The sequence below is a fragment of the Periplaneta americana genome, chromosome 8 (genome assembly GCF_040183065.1).
Source record: "Periplaneta americana isolate PAMFEO1 chromosome 8, P.americana_PAMFEO1_priV1, whole genome shotgun sequence".
Classification (NCBI taxonomy): Eukaryota; Metazoa; Arthropoda; class Insecta; order Blattodea; family Blattidae; genus Periplaneta; species Periplaneta americana.
This window is the reverse complement of record NC_091124.1, coordinates 53312102-53330944: the sequence shown is the minus strand read 5'-3', so window position 1 is coordinate 53330944 and position 18843 is coordinate 53312102. Positions and strand designations below refer to the sequence as shown.

The window sequence follows — 18843 nt, the reverse complement described above, 5'->3', positions numbered from 1 at the left end:
ATGTAAATAATAATACAAGTTACGCCTTCTTGTCAGAAGTAATATGTTTGACTTAATGTGCTTTGACTGTAAGCCGAAGCGTACTTACAAATATATATGAATATATAATATATGAGTTATTAGACTGGCTAAGTACACTGCAGCGTGGTTTCTACTCACAACCGTGAGTGAGTAGGCCTTCACAATAAACCTACTCATATCACTAATTATTATAAGAGAAACCTCCCCCCTTCAAAAGCCGCCAATAGCTCCTTAGATATTTCTACGTATATAGGTAAAGGAACGAAGATCACTTGTGTGTCCCAGATACAGGAATAGTCTAAACATAGGAACTTAAGAATGAAGATAGATTTCAAAAATGGAAGGATAATCGTATTACATAACATCCCAGTGTATATCAGCATTTAAAGTAAGAGGGATAGAGTACTTTATTTTAAAATGTATATAGGTATATAGGACGATTGCTGCTATCTACCTTTCTGACAGGTAATCTAGAAAACGGAAGGAATACGCAATCAGTGAAGAGGTATTTGGAGACATTAATTGGTATGCTTGGCCTAATCTTTTGTTCTACATGCCTAGAAATAGTATCGATTGCAAGGAACCTAGATTGAGAAACGATGTATTTGAAGATAGTTCGTGAACTTTCTATTACAAAGCATGTAGAATCTGAGTTCGTGTCTCCTAGCGGGAATACACGATAACTGAGGATGTATTTGTAGGCACTTGGTGTACTCGACCTAAACTTGTGTTCTACAAGCCTAGAAATGTTATACATTGGAAACTATGTAAAATTTAATGTTTGGTTCCGTCAAGGAACCAAATTCTAATACCTTCTCTCTCATTATACTATACTCCTAATGCCAGGAGCCCTAACTGTAATCTGCAAATTTTTTCAGCATTTTTCCATATTTGAGTGACTTTTTTTTAAGTGTAGAAATTATAATAATTGAACTTTAAAAATAGAACAACAAATGTCTCGGGACTCAGGAGGATATGTTAGATGGGCTTTTCTAAGCTAACTTCGGGTCCAGGAAATTAGGTAAAATCCTTTTTCGTCCCCTTGTAGGACCAATACGGAACGAACTTGCCAGACCAGAGTTTGTCTGTAAGAATTTTTTTTCTCTTACATTTTTAAAAGCATTTCTGTATCTTTTTTTTTTTCATTTTTGCATTTTAGTACCGGTATTCTTATTTAAATATACGCAATATACTAAAAAGGAGTTTTCAGGCACAAATATGGTTTTTAGGCATTTATAGGACTTTATGGTTAATTTAGGCGTGTTAGGTCCTATAGAATTTTAATAGGGGAATCGTGTGTAGGGCTGCATGAAATGTAGAAATATCTTAATAACTTATGTCTAGAACTTAGCAAACAAAATAGATACGGAACTAGAAATTCGTTTCCTAATTATCACTCACCTTATTTTAATTGGCTTTCTAATCTTAAGGGGTTAGGTACAGCTTACAGCAGTAAAATTTTGGAAATATTTAATATTGTTTCCTCTATTAATGTATCTTGTACAATAATGGAAATTAGTATGTGTAAAACACTGTTCTTCTGCTATATGTAAAAATTGTTTTACGATTTAAAAAACTTATTTACATTTTTTTTTTCAAAATTCAGTTCACTGTGCAGTGATGAAGCATTTTCCACATAACTCAAAAACTATCCAACATTCTGCGATGAAATGTTTTGTGTATATTTATACATGTTATATCTTCAATATGATGCAAGATCTCTTCTCTATCTTTGATAGATTGTCTGATAAAAAATAAATTAATTTTTAAAAATGGTCAAATATCAGTATTTTCTTCTAACACAAGATAAAGAAATATTATTTATTGAGGAATGTAGTTGAAAGAACATGATACTGTAAACATGAGTTTCAGCAATAAAATAAAAGAGAGAAAACATGAAAAAGTTAACAAGTTTATGAGTTATAAGGGAAAAGCTTCATCACTGCACAGTCACCATTTTAAATTTTGAAAAAAATGTATAAATATTTTTTTATACTTACTTACTGGCTTTTAAGGAACTCGGAGGTTCATTGCCGCCCTCACATAAGCCCGCCATTGGTCCCTATCCTGAGCAAGATTAATCCAGTCTCTATCATCATATCCCACCTCCCTCAAATCCATTTTAATATTATCTTCCCATCTAAGTCTCGGCCTCCCCAAAGGTCTTTTTCCCTCCGGCCTCCCAACTAACACTCTATATGCATTTCTGGATTCGCCCATACGTGCTACATGCCCTGCCCATCTCAAACGTCTGTCAGATGAATACTACAACGCATGCAGTTCTACGTTGTGTAACTTTCTCCATTCTCCTGTAACTTCATCCCTCTTAGCCCCAAATATTTTCCTAAGCACCTTATTCTCAAATATCCTTAACCTCTGTTCTTCTATCAAAGTGAGAGTCCAAGTTTCACAACCATAAAGAACAACCGGTAATATAACTGTTTTATAAATTCTAACTTTCAGATTTTTTGACAGCATACTGGAAGATAAAAGCTTCTCAACCGAATAATAAGAGGCATTTCCCATAATTTCTGTTTTTAATTTCCTCCCGAGTTTCATTTATATTTATTACTGTTGCTCCCAGGTATTTAAATTTTTCCACCTCTTCAAAAGTAAATTTCCAATTTTTATATCTCCATTTCGTACAATATTCTCGTCACGAGACATATTCATATACTTTGTAAATATATATTTTTTTTAATAGTAAATTTTTTTCTTTCATATATCAGAAGGACAGTGTTTTACATATACAGGGACATCACTTTATTTTTACCAACATTTTTAACATTAACCTGGCTATACTCGGGAACACTGTTGCCCCCTTCCATTACAGGAGTTTGATGTTACTAGTGCAATATGTAAACAAATCATTTTACTAGGTATAGGAGGAGAGAAAAGTAGTGTATCCATTTATGTTGTAGGGAAATACGATATTGCGATTTTCAGTTTGATCATCACTCTTACGGAATTTATCAAAATACAGTAGAGTAGTAACATTTTTTTTGAAAAAACTCAACTTTTCAGGCGGCTATGTTCGTTATATAATGCTACTTTATTTAGCATATTAATTATTGATGTTATCATACAATTGTAGAGAGTGCATTTAAATTGAGGGGGTCATAAGTAAAAGGCTGTAAGTGCACTTAAGTTACTTTTGAGAAAATGGGGTTTAAATATTTAAGCTTTCGTAAAATCGATGAAATTTTTTATTTAAATTTTAATGTGTGATGCGATTAAAATATCCCTTTGCGACTAAAATTTTAGATACTTTTGCTTACACTGGATGCACTTAACTCATGTTATTACAAATGTCACTAGCATTCCTTTGCTTCTAGCCACCTCAATTCAAAAAAAAGCTAATCTGAATTTTTAAACAAGTTGCTGAAAATGGTTGCCGTTCATTACAATGCAGGCTTCAATTCAGTACGCATATTATTAAAAACATTTTGAAGCATATTCTCTGAAATTGAATTTATCGTTTCTTGAATATAATTTTTAATACGATATTATTAATATAGGTTCTTTCTTCTATAGAAAACGCAATCATATTTATGAAACACACTATACACTGCAGTGTTTACTTCACTGCTTGAAGACTTCGAATGCAACAGCGGCCGTAAGTTTGTATGTCTGACAGGAGCAAGGACATTAGTGAAGGGGTGAGAGTGAAGTACATTCAGAAATGCAGGAAAAAAAAAATGCAAGTAAAAATAAAATGATGTCCCTGTACTAATTTTCATTATTGTATAAGATACAGTAATGGAGGAAAAAAATGTTGAATATTTCCAAAAATTTTACTGCTGTAAGCTGTACCTAACCTTATTCTTACCTCTCAAAAGACAAAATATCAATGAGACATTCTTAAAGATGTCAACAACTTCTGGAACCAAGCAAGACGTAAGAATACGAATTGGTCCTCGGTTCTCTTTGTGCAGCCCTGCCGACCCTTGCGCAAATTGATGGGTCGAGAAGGGGCGGGTTCCTGGCGTTATCAAATCTCTCCAAGTCAGCGGAGTGGCGTAAGAATCGCACTACTGTACAAAGCTGTCGTGAATATCAATCTATGGGCCGCGCCTAAAATATTATCATATGTGAGAGTGTGATATTTCCAGCAGATGGAGCCGATCACGACGGTTTGGAGGGAGGGAAGAGATATGATACATGACGCCAATATCTTTGCTCTCTACCACTGTCGAAAAGAAAGATAACTCTTCCTCTCGCAGCTTCAGGACGATATTAGTTTCACTTCTCACCGTCAGTCTTGTCTGTGAGAAACATCGTTATATTTCCTGAGAGGAGGTACATGGAACTTAACTGTCAAGGAAATATCTCTTTCTTATAACCTTATCAATCTATCCCTTGTAGTCACTTCTTCCTAGATGCATGTTTCTCTTCGACTGAACCTTTTCCACGCTACAGTATACCGATTAGTGATTTGACGTGCAGATATGTACAACCCTCTTTCGTTGAGGTCGGATTGGTAGCGTTTTTCTGTGTTTCCAACTAAAAAATCAAAGAACCCATTTACTACTCCCGACCGCGAAATGGAGATTTTCCAGTCGGTGTATGTTCCTTGTCTTGTAGTATTTCAATAGTGATTTATAACACGCTAACTACATCACAAAGAAACTCTGTTAGTAGAGTGTTTGTAGAATAGGTTAATGGTAATTTGCACGCACAATACAAGCCTACTCAGCAGCGAGAAATTGCGAGACAAATATTTTTGAAACTTATTTATTTTATTTATTTATTTATTTATTTATTTATTTATTTATTTATTTATTTATTTATTTATTTATTTATTTATTTATTCATTTGCTCATTTATTCACTTATTTATTTATTTACTTATTTATTTATTTACTGATATATTTATTTATTTATTTATTACTGATTTATTTATTTATTTATTTATTTATTACTTATTTACTTATTTACTTATTTATTTATTCATTTGTTTATTTATTTATTTATTTATTTATTTATTTATTTATTTATTTATTTATTTATTTATTTATTTATAGCGGTACTTACATTTAGAATCTGACACAAATGCATGTTTTTGCCAAAACACACAGAATAATTTACCACTCCCTCCCCCCTCTTAACACAGACGATAATGAGTAGTTGTATAATGAATTTCAGGAAGAAATAAATTTTGATACACAAATAAGAGTATAAGTAATTTTATATTCTGAGTTGTTTGAGAAACTTAGAGACACCATGCAAGTTATTTTCACAGTAATGAAACAAAATCAGTTCTTAATATAAGCATTAGAGCTTTCTCTATACTTACGAAATTTTAAACACTACGCACACTATACAGGGTGATCATGAGAAGTTACCGCCACTTACGGAGCTTATTTCCGAAGATATAGTATCAAGTTTCGTAATTATATTATATTATATTAAGGAGACAAAGAGGAAGGCAGAAAATAGGAAAGACTGGAGAATACTGGGTTTGCAGTGAAAGACCTGCCCTTGGGCAGAACACTCTGAATGAATGAATGAATATTATACTTACTTACAAATGGCGTTTAAGGAAAAGGCAGGTTCATTGCCGCCCTCACATAAGCCCTCCATTGATCCCTATCCTGTGCAAGATTAATCCAGTTTCTATCATCATATCCCACCTCCATCAAATCCATTTTAATATTATCCTCCCATCTACGTCTCGGCCTCCCCAAAATATCTTTTTCCCTCCGGCCTCCCAACTAACACTCTATATGCATTTCTGGATTCGCCCATACGTCCCACACGCCCTGCCCGTTCTCAAACGTCTGGATTTAATGTTCCAAATTATGTGAAGTGAAGACTACAAAGCGTGCAGTTCTGCGTTGTCTAACTTTCTCCATTCTCCTGTAACTTCATCCCTCTTCGCCCCTAATATTTTCCTAAGAATCTTATTCTCAAAAACCTTTAATCTCTGTTCCTCTCTCAAAGTGAGAGTCTAAGTTTCACAACTATGCAGAACACTCGGTAACATAACTGTTTTATAAATTCTAACTTTCAGATTTTTTGACAGCAGACTAGATGACAAAAGCTTCTCAACCGAATAATAACAGGCATTTCCCATTTTTATTCTACGTTTAACTTCCTCCCTAGTGTCATTTATATTTGTTACTGTTGCTCCAAGATATTTGAATTTTTCCACCTCTTCGAAGGATAAATCTCCAATTTTTATATTTCCATTTCGTACAATATTCTGTTCACGAGCCATAATCATATACTTTGTCTTTTCGGGATTTCCTTCCAAACTTACCGCTTTACTTGCTTCAAGTAAAATTTCCGTGTTTTCCTTAATCGTTGGTCGATTTTCTGCTAACATATTCACGTCATCCGCATAAACAAGAAGCTGATGTAACCCGTTCAATTGCAAACCCTCTGTGTTATCCTGAACTTTCCTAATGGCATATTCTAGAGCAAAGTTAAGAAGTAAATGTGATAGTGCATCTTCTTGTTTTAGCCTGCAGTGAATTGGAAAAGTATCAGATAGAAACATATTATATTATATTATATTATATTATATTATATTGTATTATATTATATTATATTATATTATATTATATTATATTATATTATATTATATTATATTATATTATATTATATTATATTATATTATATTATATTATATTACTTTGAGAGAGGAACATAGGTTAAGGGTGTTTGAGAATAAGGTGCTTAGGAAAATATTTGGGGCTAAGAGGGATGAAGTTACAGGAGAATGGAGAAAGTTACACAACACAGAACTGCACGCATTGTATTCTTCACCTGACATAATTAGGAAAATTAAATCCAGACGTTTTAGATGGGCAGGGCATGTAGCACGTATGGGCGAATCGAGAAATGCATATAGAATGTTAGTTGGGAGACCGGAGGGAAAAAGACCTTTAGGGAGGCCGAGACGTAGATGGGAAGATAATATTAAAATGGATTTGAGGGTGGTGGGATATGATGATAGAGACTGGATTAATCTTGCTCAGGATAGGGACCAATGGCAGGCTTATGTGAGGGCGACAATGAACCTCCGGGTTCCTTAAAAGCCAGTAAGTAAGTATTATATTATATTATATTATATTATATTATATTATATTATATTATAGTATATTATATTATATTATATTATATTATATTATATTATATTATATTATATTATATTATATTAGATATGATTTCGTACTTATACTGCAGTTCTTGATAATTAACAGAATTTCGTGAATGAACGTGGTCTCTGTCATCATTGTCATCCCTGCATCGTCATCAGTGTCGTATCTTCTGAAGTATCATGTAATACACGTAATAAATTATTGAACTCTCCATAATCAGAAAACGTAACGTAACACCACTGGTTGAGAAAACACAGGGAAATAAGAGGCACGTCTCTAATATTGCGTCCTGCTGAAAGAGAATTTTCAGTTCCACCACAGGAAGTCGAAAGCGTGGTCATTTGGTTTGCAGCCACAAGCAATACCAATTATTCACAGAGATATGCTTGGAACTTTTGTACGTCACAGACAGATGTGGCGACAAAAAAATAGACAGTAACAAAATTACGTAATCAAAGTTTGTGAAACATTATTTAAAATACGCAACATCCGTTAGTCACGTTTCGTCTACACGCAACATACATTTGAAACTGTTGTATAGCCTATTCGAAATAAAAAATTTAGAGCATTGACCCATCTAACATATGACACAAGTAATGTAATAATTTGAGATAGAGCTTGTAATCCATAGTTTCGAAATTGATAATATTTATTATAACATAATTGTATGACGTAAGTTGCTTTTTAATTTAGTGGTTCTCTTCTTTTTAGGTACAGTATTTTTGACCATCGTTTGATATTCCTCAGCAGTAAAATTACTAATTTGGTTAGCATGATAAAATAATCGCATTATACAACACAAAACAAATTTTGCACCTAGTACAAGAACTCATGTCCCTGTAGGAGGGAGACATGTTTATTTCAGTACTGAAAATCGAACTCAAGCTTATAGGATCTATAATAAAAAATCTACCTGCAAGGGTGCAGCTGAAGGTGGACAAATGCAGTGTAAATAATTAATTTTATTATGCGAATAGAAAATAGATAGCCTATGAAAGACAGATTTCACATGCTCCGAAAAAGATTTTTAAGATGTTGTTCGGATCAAATTTCTGCACATTTAAAGGGTAAAACTGAAATTCTTCCAATAATTTATTATCATAATACACTGTTCTCTTAAATTGACTAGCATTTCGTGGTTTAAATCAATGGCTTTGGCAAAACACACTTTGAAATGATTCTTATAAACAAGTTTTATCTCGAATAGGGAGCAAAAACGAGCAAAATTGTATTACGCTTTTTGTTTGAAGTATCTCAAAGAATATCCCCCTGAATGTTTCGCCTCGTTTGTTTTCATATTTGACTACATTTACTTTTAACTTTTCTAGCGAAGTACTATTTGCACGGTACACATTATTGTTTTCTTTTATTATTTTATTTCATTACATTTGAAGCTGATATTTTAACCCTTAAACAGTCGCGCCCAACTTTGTAACAATAAAAGTCGCGCGGAGTGTTGCAGATACCCTAAATATAATGGGTTCTTATAGAATATTTTTAGTGAACAATTAAAATGTCTCTCTTACCTCATTTATACAACTATATGAAATACATTAATACCTATCACAATGTTATAATTAATGTACAGTAATGGTAATATTTCAATATTGGTTCACATGTAATATTCGAAAGTTTATTCACTCCTAATCAAAATTTCCAGACCACAATCTTGATTTTTCTTTACGCACAGTCACTACGTAACGTCTATTGTTATTATTTGTTACACATATTATATGGTCAGTTTAGTCACTGTCACTATTTACAATAGGAGCACTGTTGTAACATTTCATCATCTCACACCACTTCAACCGTTATTATCTTGGGTATGCGGATTCCGATTTCAAACTTATTTACGGTTATTGTTGCCTTACAAATTCTAAGAAAGGTACTGAAAGTTTCAGAAGTACAGGCTTACTCAATATGTAGTTAACAGCTCCGTATATGTGACTGGGGTGTTCACATCATCCCGCGCGGCTATTAAAGTATTAAGGGACTTAAATATTGCGAATATGGAGATGGTCAATCAATTCTTAGCCGATTTAATCAATTTTTTGTAACTCAATTAGGATTTATGAAAGAGTGCATTTTCTTGTAAGAACAGCACAGCTTGGGAAATTTTACAGTAACATTTCTCCACAATTTTTCCCCCGAAGCTTAGTTAATAATGAAGAATAATACTCTCCTCTTAAAGTATTAAGTTGTAAGTAGTCATAATTATTCCGTCTTTGTCCCATAAAACTGATACGAATAACAATCCTGAAAATTTTTGAAGGCGAAATTTCTTTGGGTGGGGTAGTCACAAAACCAGGTATTCCGACTCTGTGGTCATCTTCGAACTTCGTTCTTTCTTTCTTAAATTCCGCAGTTAATTTTATATTGGCGTACAGATTAATATTCTTGCTTAACAGATTAATTACTGATTATGTTACTTGCAATGAAACTAACATCTGTCCATTCTTATTATTACCAATAATTTCTCTAAACAGAATACAAAACCTCTACTGGCAAAATCTCATTACATTAATATTCTCATTATATCAATATAATTATTTTATATTTATATTTTGCACCGTATAACATAGTTCTAGTAATCTTTTATTATATTATTTCTCACCATTTTAACAAACTAGCTATCTCAAGTTAATTATAATTATTCTTTACTTATTGGATATAGGCTGAATTGAATTACATTAGCTCATAAATTTAGTTATTACTTTTTTCTTATAGGTTTTGTCTCAATTTAAATGAACATATACTAGTCGTTAACACTTAACTGAAGAATATTGCTGCAGAATCTTTTAAGTGTATTGTAAATATTCATATTTTAAATATGTATATCACTATTGTATTAAGGCTGGTTGAGTGGAAGAGAAGGCCTTATAGCCTTAACTCTGCCAGCGAAAATAAAACATTCTATTCCATTCTACGAAGGACAATGATTTCTCAATATATCCACCAACTCCGCACAAATTTCCCTTTAAAATATGTACTCACCGACCGATACTTAATATTATTAAAATTGACATAATTTATTTTATTTTAATATAGCACCGCATAACCTTGTCATAAAACGTTAAGTAACTATATATAAAAAAACTCTTTTCCATAGTATACCACTTTGAGTTTTGTTTATAACGAAAGTCTTTGGTTAACTATACTTCAATTCATTCATTCATTCATTCATTGTTCTCTGCACAAGAGCAGGTCATTCACTGCAAGCCCAGCATTCTCCAATATTTCCTATTTTCCACCTTCCTCTTTAGTCTCCGCATAAATGACCCATGTATCTTGACGTTGTATATCATCTGATACATTCTTCTGTTCTGAACTTTTTTCTTGTTCACTATTCCTTCCAGTGCATTCTTCAGTAGGCAATTTCTTCTTAGCCAATGACCTAGTCAATTTCTTTTTCTCTTCCTGATCACTTTCAGTATTATTGTTTATTTACTTACTCTTTATGGTACATCTTTATTTCTTATTTTGTCTTCCATTTCACACACTCCATTCTTCTCCATATCCATATTTAGAATGCTTTCAGTCGTTTCTCTTCACTTTGTCATAATGTCCATGTTTCTGTCCCATACAATGCCACAATCCACAGAAAGCACTTCACTAGTTTCTACCTTATTTCTTTTTCCAAAGGTCTGTATAAAATGCTCCTTTTTTATTAAAAGCTTTCTTTACCATTGCTATGTTCCTTTTGACTTCCTGGCAGCTGCTTACGTAACTAGTTATTGTATCACAGCCCCTTGGTAATTCTTGCTTTGGCCGTTAAAACTTCACACTCTAACTCGTTGGTAATATTATAGTTAATATATCGCAAGATTACGGCATAAGCAGAACATGGAATGAACATAAGATAAAAATTCATTATGTTCCGAATGGAAGAAATGGAAATTTCGCCTCTACCGCACTATTTATAATCGAACCTAAGTTCGCTGATCTTAGTTGATAGCGCTACCGTTTTAACCGCAATAAATGAAAAATAAATACAATTTGTATGAATAACAAGATGACATAATGCAGGAAATGTGAAAATAATTACGATATTAGTGTTAACTTCCTCATTGGTGTTCAAGTAACATTAAATCTCGCATAACCTTGCTTCTCTGCTGACATCCCTTGGCATTGAGGATTCTGTTACAATATCATGGACCATCAGTGCTGCAAATGAGCCTCATCAACTCCGGCACACCTCAAACGTCAGGCCTGACATCGACTCTCTTTCATGTTTGATTCCACATCCGTTAAATAAGCTGTTTACCTTCGTGAATAAAGTTTGACCTTAGCCCATTTTATATACATCCTGAGATCACCGGAAATTGCATGCAATATACGGTTATATGTGTCGAATATGGTAGTACCAAGTGCAACTGTTGCTGAGAGAAGGTCGACTAATGGGAGAATTCAGAATGTCGGGATTTGCAAATTAAGTCTTGAGAAATGTGGAGTTCTAGGATCGGTAGCCAGAGGATGGTCTTTGGTAGGTTAAGGGCAACCATGTTGTTGACTACAGTTCTCAGTAAGTATGTACCACATCTTACATGAGTTTATGCATGTTTTGTCGTCTACCATGGCCTAGTTCTTACCATGCTGGAGTTGTATTCAATATTCAAGGGTTCAAACTTGACCTAGGGCGATGAATTTGAAAGGGGGATAAAACCCTTAACTTGGTTCCTCTTGGAAAGTAATTAAAGGCCGATATTTACGCCACAGTTTAAGGAAGCTACCTGAAATTTGCTGGTAATTATTGCCATGATTCATTTTGAAGCTAAATAATATCTACAGTTGAAACCGTTATTAAATAAAATAATAACATACTACTTCTTCAGGCGGTAGGATATTAGCCTTCGCGTCTCCAAATTAATTTATTCAGTATTGTAAGATCGATTTAAATAGGAGGGAAATGATATGACTATAAAGGTTGAAAGGGGGCATAATATACTAAAATAAATTAAAAAAACCTTTCATGCGTTTTATAATTATGTCCATGTTTAATAGTTATAAAATATGACCATCAAGTGATCTTTAGTAATGAATTGCTAGCATAAAGTCCCATGTTCGGTAAAGATCTCTTGTGATGGGAGTGGAACCCCCTTTACATGGTAGCTTATGGGTACTCGCTTGGTCAGCCAATCCAGGCGAACTGATATAGTTGTCGTGGATAGTTGTGAAATGGCTATTAACAATGTTCAATTTTAACTAGTCATAGCACTTAGTTCCTTGCTCATTTTACGCACTGTCTACGTAAAGCTAATACCAGCACTTTGAAAAATACTAAGATTATTATTTACAATACTTTAACTAACACTTTCACAAACACTGACTTTACTATTTACAATATTTAACTATCGCTGTCACAAACACTGACATTACTATTTATAATATTTTAACTATTGCTTTCACAAACACTGACTTTACTATTTACAATATTTTAACTAACGCTTTCACAAACACTGACTTTACTATTTACAATATTTTAACTAACACGTTCACAAACACTGACTTTACTATTTACAATATTTAACTAACACTGTCACAAACACTGACTTTACCATTTACAATATTTAACTAACACTGTCACAAACACTGACTTTACTATTTATAACATTTTAACTAACACCTTCACGAACACTGACTTTACTATTTACAATATTTAACTAACACTTTCAAAAACACTGACTTTACTATTTACAATATTTTAACGACCACTTTCACAAACACTGACTTTACTATTTACTATATATTAACACTGATGATGTTCGCTATTTACAATGTCCTTTTCTAGTTCTCTCCATAAAAATCTGTTCCTTGCTGTCTTCGATCATTGTTTGCCCGCCTCTTTCGCGAACATGTCAAACCACCTGAGCCTTGGTCTTCCCTGTCCTCTCTTGCCGACGTAGGGGTCCCACATGGTGACTTCTTGGGCCCATCTTGACTTTTGTAGTCTTGCCACATGTCCCTCCTATATCCACTTTGTTTTTAGTAATACCGAAGATCATACATCTTGATTACACAATTTTTAACAGTATATCACTTCGGTATGTGTATTATATGTCTTTCTCGTGTTAAATTCTATCGTACCTGGTTAACATGTTTCAGCCAGTTCTGAAGAAGACCCATACAAGGCCGAAACATGTTAATCAGGTACGATAGAATTTAACACGAGAAAGACATATAATACACATACCGGACCGAAGACCAATTAAAAACTTCCGCCCTGAAATTAAACGAGATAGCTAGTAACTATGATATGAGTATTTCAACAAAAAATAAAAGATAAATAGAGTGAAATAAAAAAAATAAACAAAGTAATGACTTTTGAAGGAACAAACCACAAAAGATGCAAAATAGTGATTAATACTGAACTGATAGCGAAGATAAATAATTTCAACTATTTTTAATTACCCTACTGCCAGAAGAACGACATAAACATGAAGCTAAATAAATTCTATAACATGTGTGGGACAATAAGAACATTGAAAAATGAAACTTCATAATCCACATAAGTAGAATTTTACAAAATTGTGACAGTATCTATATTAACATATCCGGGACTCGAACCCGGGTTTTTAGATCTACGTGCTGACGCTTTGTCTACAAAGCCACACCGGATTCCAGTTCCGATCCCGTATTGAAACCTCTCAGTTTAAGTTGCACCTCTTAGTTGGAGTCCCGGTGCCGAAGAGAATTTTTCTCCGCTCCACCCATCTTTCATCATATGATAACGAAGAATTCTTGCACGGAAATATCATATGTACTTCGGTACACCACAATAATATTTCAGGGTGTTGTTGCTTACTTGAAAATAAAATACATACAAACTAATTACAAATTACCAGTAATGTTTGTAAAGTATTATATCAATGTTAAATAAAATATTTTGTAACTATCATAATAACATTAAAAATTAATATACAAACAGTTGTTTCATGTGGAATTGAGAGTAATTATTATAGAGAGCGTATTCTGTCCGAGGGCGTACGCAGATAAGGTTAGTTGTTCATAGACTATAGAGGCGTGACGTCATGTTGGCTCGTGGTACAGGTAGATTACTATGACGGAACACTTGCATTACGCTTGTTCTGCAGTTGACGTTCTATTTATGATTGAAAACTAGATCTTGGATACCATTGAAAATGCATTCTAGTGATAAATATTGATACTACCATGACCTTTCCTGCAATTTAAATAATTTGTTTATTTATTGTACTTCGTTTATTTTTACGGGTACTGGCAGAGTTAAGATTATAAGGTTTCTCTTCCACTCAACCAGTTTAAAAATATGTAACAAATACCAATAGCATCAATATAGAAACAATGGAATAATAATAATAATAATAATAATAATAATAATAATAATAATAATAATAATGAGAAGAAGAAGAAGAACAAAATGTAGATGAGTTCAGTTACAGTAATTATAAAGAGTTAAACAAATACAATTTAGTGTTAAATAAAACAATTTGGATCAAAGGAATGATTAACATAGAGAAGGAAAATTGATATAGTAAATATTAATATTCTACAAAAGTAATATTTGAAGAAAGATCATATCTTAGAGACGAAAAGCAGTCTTTCTGACAGTCGACTTTTGAAAGTAGTCAATATCTGACAACCCTTTACACTATGTATACTAAAAATATGCTATTTTCACTATTACACTATCATAAAGAATTTAGGCTTACATTGATCAAACATTATTTATACTATTGTACACAATTTACAAAATAAGTATCCTATTGTATTATGAAATAAAATACCTAACATTACAACACACTGCACTGTACATAAGCTAAATATTGTAATAATGTTTAATCGATGTAGACCTACACTTTTATTATGGTGTAAATATTAAAAACAGCGTATTCTAATATACATAATTTAAATAAATTAAACTGTAAATATTATAATAATTTGTTAAAGTGGTCCAAGTCAGTCAAGTAGACCTACTTCGTTTACTAGACGCACGCACTTCGTTCACTTAAAAACTCTAGTAATACTTAATCTTGTTGCCTCCTGGGTTAAAGTACAGTCCCTAATTATTACAGTTATATAACAAATGAAGTCAGATGTATTATTTTTGCTGTCATCAAAATTCCATTTGTGTGAAATACAAAAAATCAAAGGTTATCTTAACCAAGGCCATAGTAATTGATTTCATTTATGCATTTCTTGTAGGCCTAAATGACAGTTTAACAGAATAAAATACAAGCCGGTACATCATCGGCATCTTCATGAAATCTAATGTTTTTGGAAACAAAATTTACGTAGCGAGAAAATGAATGTGTCATATTAACAGTACTGAAATATTATGTATTTTCATAAATTGCTTGGGGATCATGTAAATACAGTTTGTTTCAGAAATAAGTGCGAAAGATTATGCGCTTAACTTTCAGCCTTATTTAACGACATTGCATCAATTTCGAGCCCACCTGGCCGTTATGAAATCGGCGATAGTCAAATAACATTTTGGTGAGATGAGACCGAGTATATTCCATGGGGTTACCTGACATTAGCCTTGCATTTGGAGCAAAAATTCGGAATAAAATCAAACCAGTTAACCAAATCAAGCTGAATTACAATCTTAATCTAGGATTAAAATTTAGAATAAAATATTATTTGTAATTTTATTTGAGAGCGGTAAAAATAGACCATTCCAAAATTAGTAACGACACTACTTCTATTCAGCTCCCCTAGCAGATGTGATGTAAGCTAGTAGCGTGAGATAGAATGGTGCCTCTTAATAATGTATTATTTGTTAGTTATTAATTTCATTTACATTCTATGCACAGTGATTGTAATAATAAGACTTATATGAAACGTCCTTTGTAATAATAAAACTTATCTGCAACGTTCTTTGTAATAATAAAACTTATCTGCAACGTTCTTTGTAATAATAAAACTTATCTGCAACGTTCTTTGTAATAATAAAACTTATCTGCAACGTTCTTTGTAATAATAAAACTTATCTGCAACGTCATTTTGTAATAATAAGACTTACCAGCAACGCCATTTGTAATAATAAAACTTATCTGCAACGTTCTTTGTAATAATAAAACTTATCTGCAACGTTCTTTGTAATAATAAAACTTATCTGCAACGTTCTTTGTAATAATAAAACTTATCTGCAACGTCCTTTGTAATAATAAAACTTATCTGCAACGTCATTTGTAATAATAAGACTTACCAGCAACGTCATTTGTAATAATAAGTCTTATCAGCAACGTCATTTGTAATAATAAGATTTATTTGCAACGTCCTTTGTAATAATAAGACTTATATGTAATGTCCTTTGTAATATGAGTTATCTGCAACGTCATTTATAATACTAAAACTTATTTCCAACGTCCTTCGTAATAATAACACTTATCTGCAAGGTTCTTTGTAATAATAAAACTTATCTGCAACGTTCTTTGTAATAATAAAACTTATCTGCAACGTCATTTGTAATAATAAGACTTACCAGCAACGTCATTTGTAATAATAAGTCTTATCAGCAACGTCATTTGTAATAATAAGATTTATTTGCAACGTCCTTTGTAATAATAAGACTTATATGTAATGTCCTTTGTAATAATATGAGTTATTTGCAACGTCGTTTATAATAATAAAACTTATCTCCAACGTCCTTTGTAATAATAACACTTATCTGCAACGTTCTTTGTAATAATAAAACTTATCTGCAACGTTCTTTGTAATAATAAAACTTATCTGCAACGTCATTTGTAATAATAAGACTTACCAGCAACGTCATTTGTAATAATAAGTCTTATCAGCAACGTCCTTTGTAATAATAAGACTTATATGTAATGTCCCTTGTAATAATATGAGTTATCTGCAACGTCATTTATAATAATAAAACTTATCTCCAATGTCCTTTGTAATAATAACACTTATCTGCAACGTTCTTTGTAATAACAAGACTTATCTGCAACGTCATTTGAATTAATAAGACTTAGCCACCGGCGTAAGCTACACCTGAACATTTGTCACCTACATAAAGAAATTGTCTATTGTAGAAATAGGATATTAACAATATATTGGTAATCTCACACTTCCAATAGTATATTTATTTTTCATATAAATATTGTGACTGTCATCATCAAACACTAAGTTAGTCGGCAGGTACGTTTGTCTGCTGATCCAGAGCTGCGCTTGAGTATGGGTTCGATTTACGCTTGGGCTGATTACCTTGATGGATTTTTTCGAGGTTTTCCCCAACAATAAGGCGAGAAATTATGCACTTCGATTACAGTCTAGAATAATATTATTGTAATTGAAATTAGATTTTGAGTTTTATATTCATAAATTTAAAACTTAATTGGTTATAATAAATTATTTTTCCACTTCTTTAGTAAGATATGTAATATTCCTGTTACAGTACCATTAGTTAAAGTTGTATCATCAGCAGATACGATTGTTTTTTAATCAGTATTATAAGGTAAATCATAGTTCCTGATCAAACAATTCAAAGGACCCAGCACTGTGCCTTGAAGAACACCACAGAACTGATTGAACTCTTGAACATTTGTCACCTACATAAAGAAATTGGCTATTGGAGAAATAGGATATTAACAACATATTAGTAATCTCACACTTCTAATAGTATATTCATGTCATCATCAAACACTTAACTTAGGTCACAAAAAATATTTACAAATTTATAACGGAGTCAAATACACTTTATGAAATGAAGATCGTAAGGTATTAATTTTCTGTGCGTTATGCAATATTTCCGTAATGTAATTAAAGAAAATGCCAGATTTGAAGTACATTTTTGAAATTGAAATTTATATTTCGCAGACAATTTGAGAGTATAGGCTTATTTCTGTATTAAATACTTCAATAAACTATACCGGAATTATTTTAAAGAGTCAAGTAAGTAGTTTTTTTTAGTAATTTAGAGATACAAGTCCATGAAATATTTCCCTTTGTATGAAGACATTTAGAAATACAATAATATATACATGAATGTGTCATGTAAATGCTATTTTTTTGCAATAGTGAAAAAATTACAGTTAAAATGAGAACAACTCTATTTAAAGTGACCTCGCATGCAGCATGCTATGAACACAGAAGTGACTGCGTGTTCATTGTAATAAACCGTTCCTGCTACGCTTGAAATACGATGTATTCAGAATTAAAAGCTCTGCTTGTTCTTTCATGAAAAGAACTGCAAACACTTGGCTCATAAATAATTAACGCGTGGTTTTCTCTCCGAGTGTCCGAAATTCCAGAGGCTGGCACCAAATCCCGGGGGTGTCATGGGTCAATAGCTTATGTCCTTACTGCGGCGACTTACGGTCTGAAAATTTGGCTCAGCTAGTCTTGGAAGAATGACTAACTTGTACGTTTAAAGACATTAATAAAAAAACACGATGCCGAAGAGGAAATGAAAGACCAGGACAAGCAACAACACAAAAATGAAGATAAGGAACACAAATAAGTTACTACTGAGAAGTAAAAATGAAGTTAAAATAGACGAGAATAATGAAAAGTAGGCTACGTCTGAGGTAGAAATGAACAATATGATGAAAACAAAGACAAATACTATCAAAGAAAGATAAAACGAAAATGAGAACATAATCAAGACAAGGACGGTGATAAAGCTAAAGATTAAGATGAGAACATAATTGTTGACGAAAACGAACATAAAGTTCAATATTTGATGAAGAAGACTATAATAAAGATGAAGACGAACTGAGGCCACTACT

General features: G+C 32.5%; 1 protein-coding gene across 1 annotated transcript in view; it reads left to right on the top strand.

Moving 5' to 3' along the window:
* Positions 1–11510: 11510 nt before the first annotated feature.
* LOC138704217 (serine protease inhibitor dipetalogastin-like) overlaps positions 11511–18843 on the top strand; it is a 52827-nt gene continuing 45494 nt past the window's right edge. Inside the window, exon 1 of the mRNA XM_069832099.1 lies at positions 11511–11648. Within this exon, the coding sequence (XP_069688200.1) occupies positions 11570–11648 (79 nt within the window). The 5' untranslated portion in view covers positions 11511–11569. The remainder of the gene's footprint in view (positions 11649–18843) is intronic.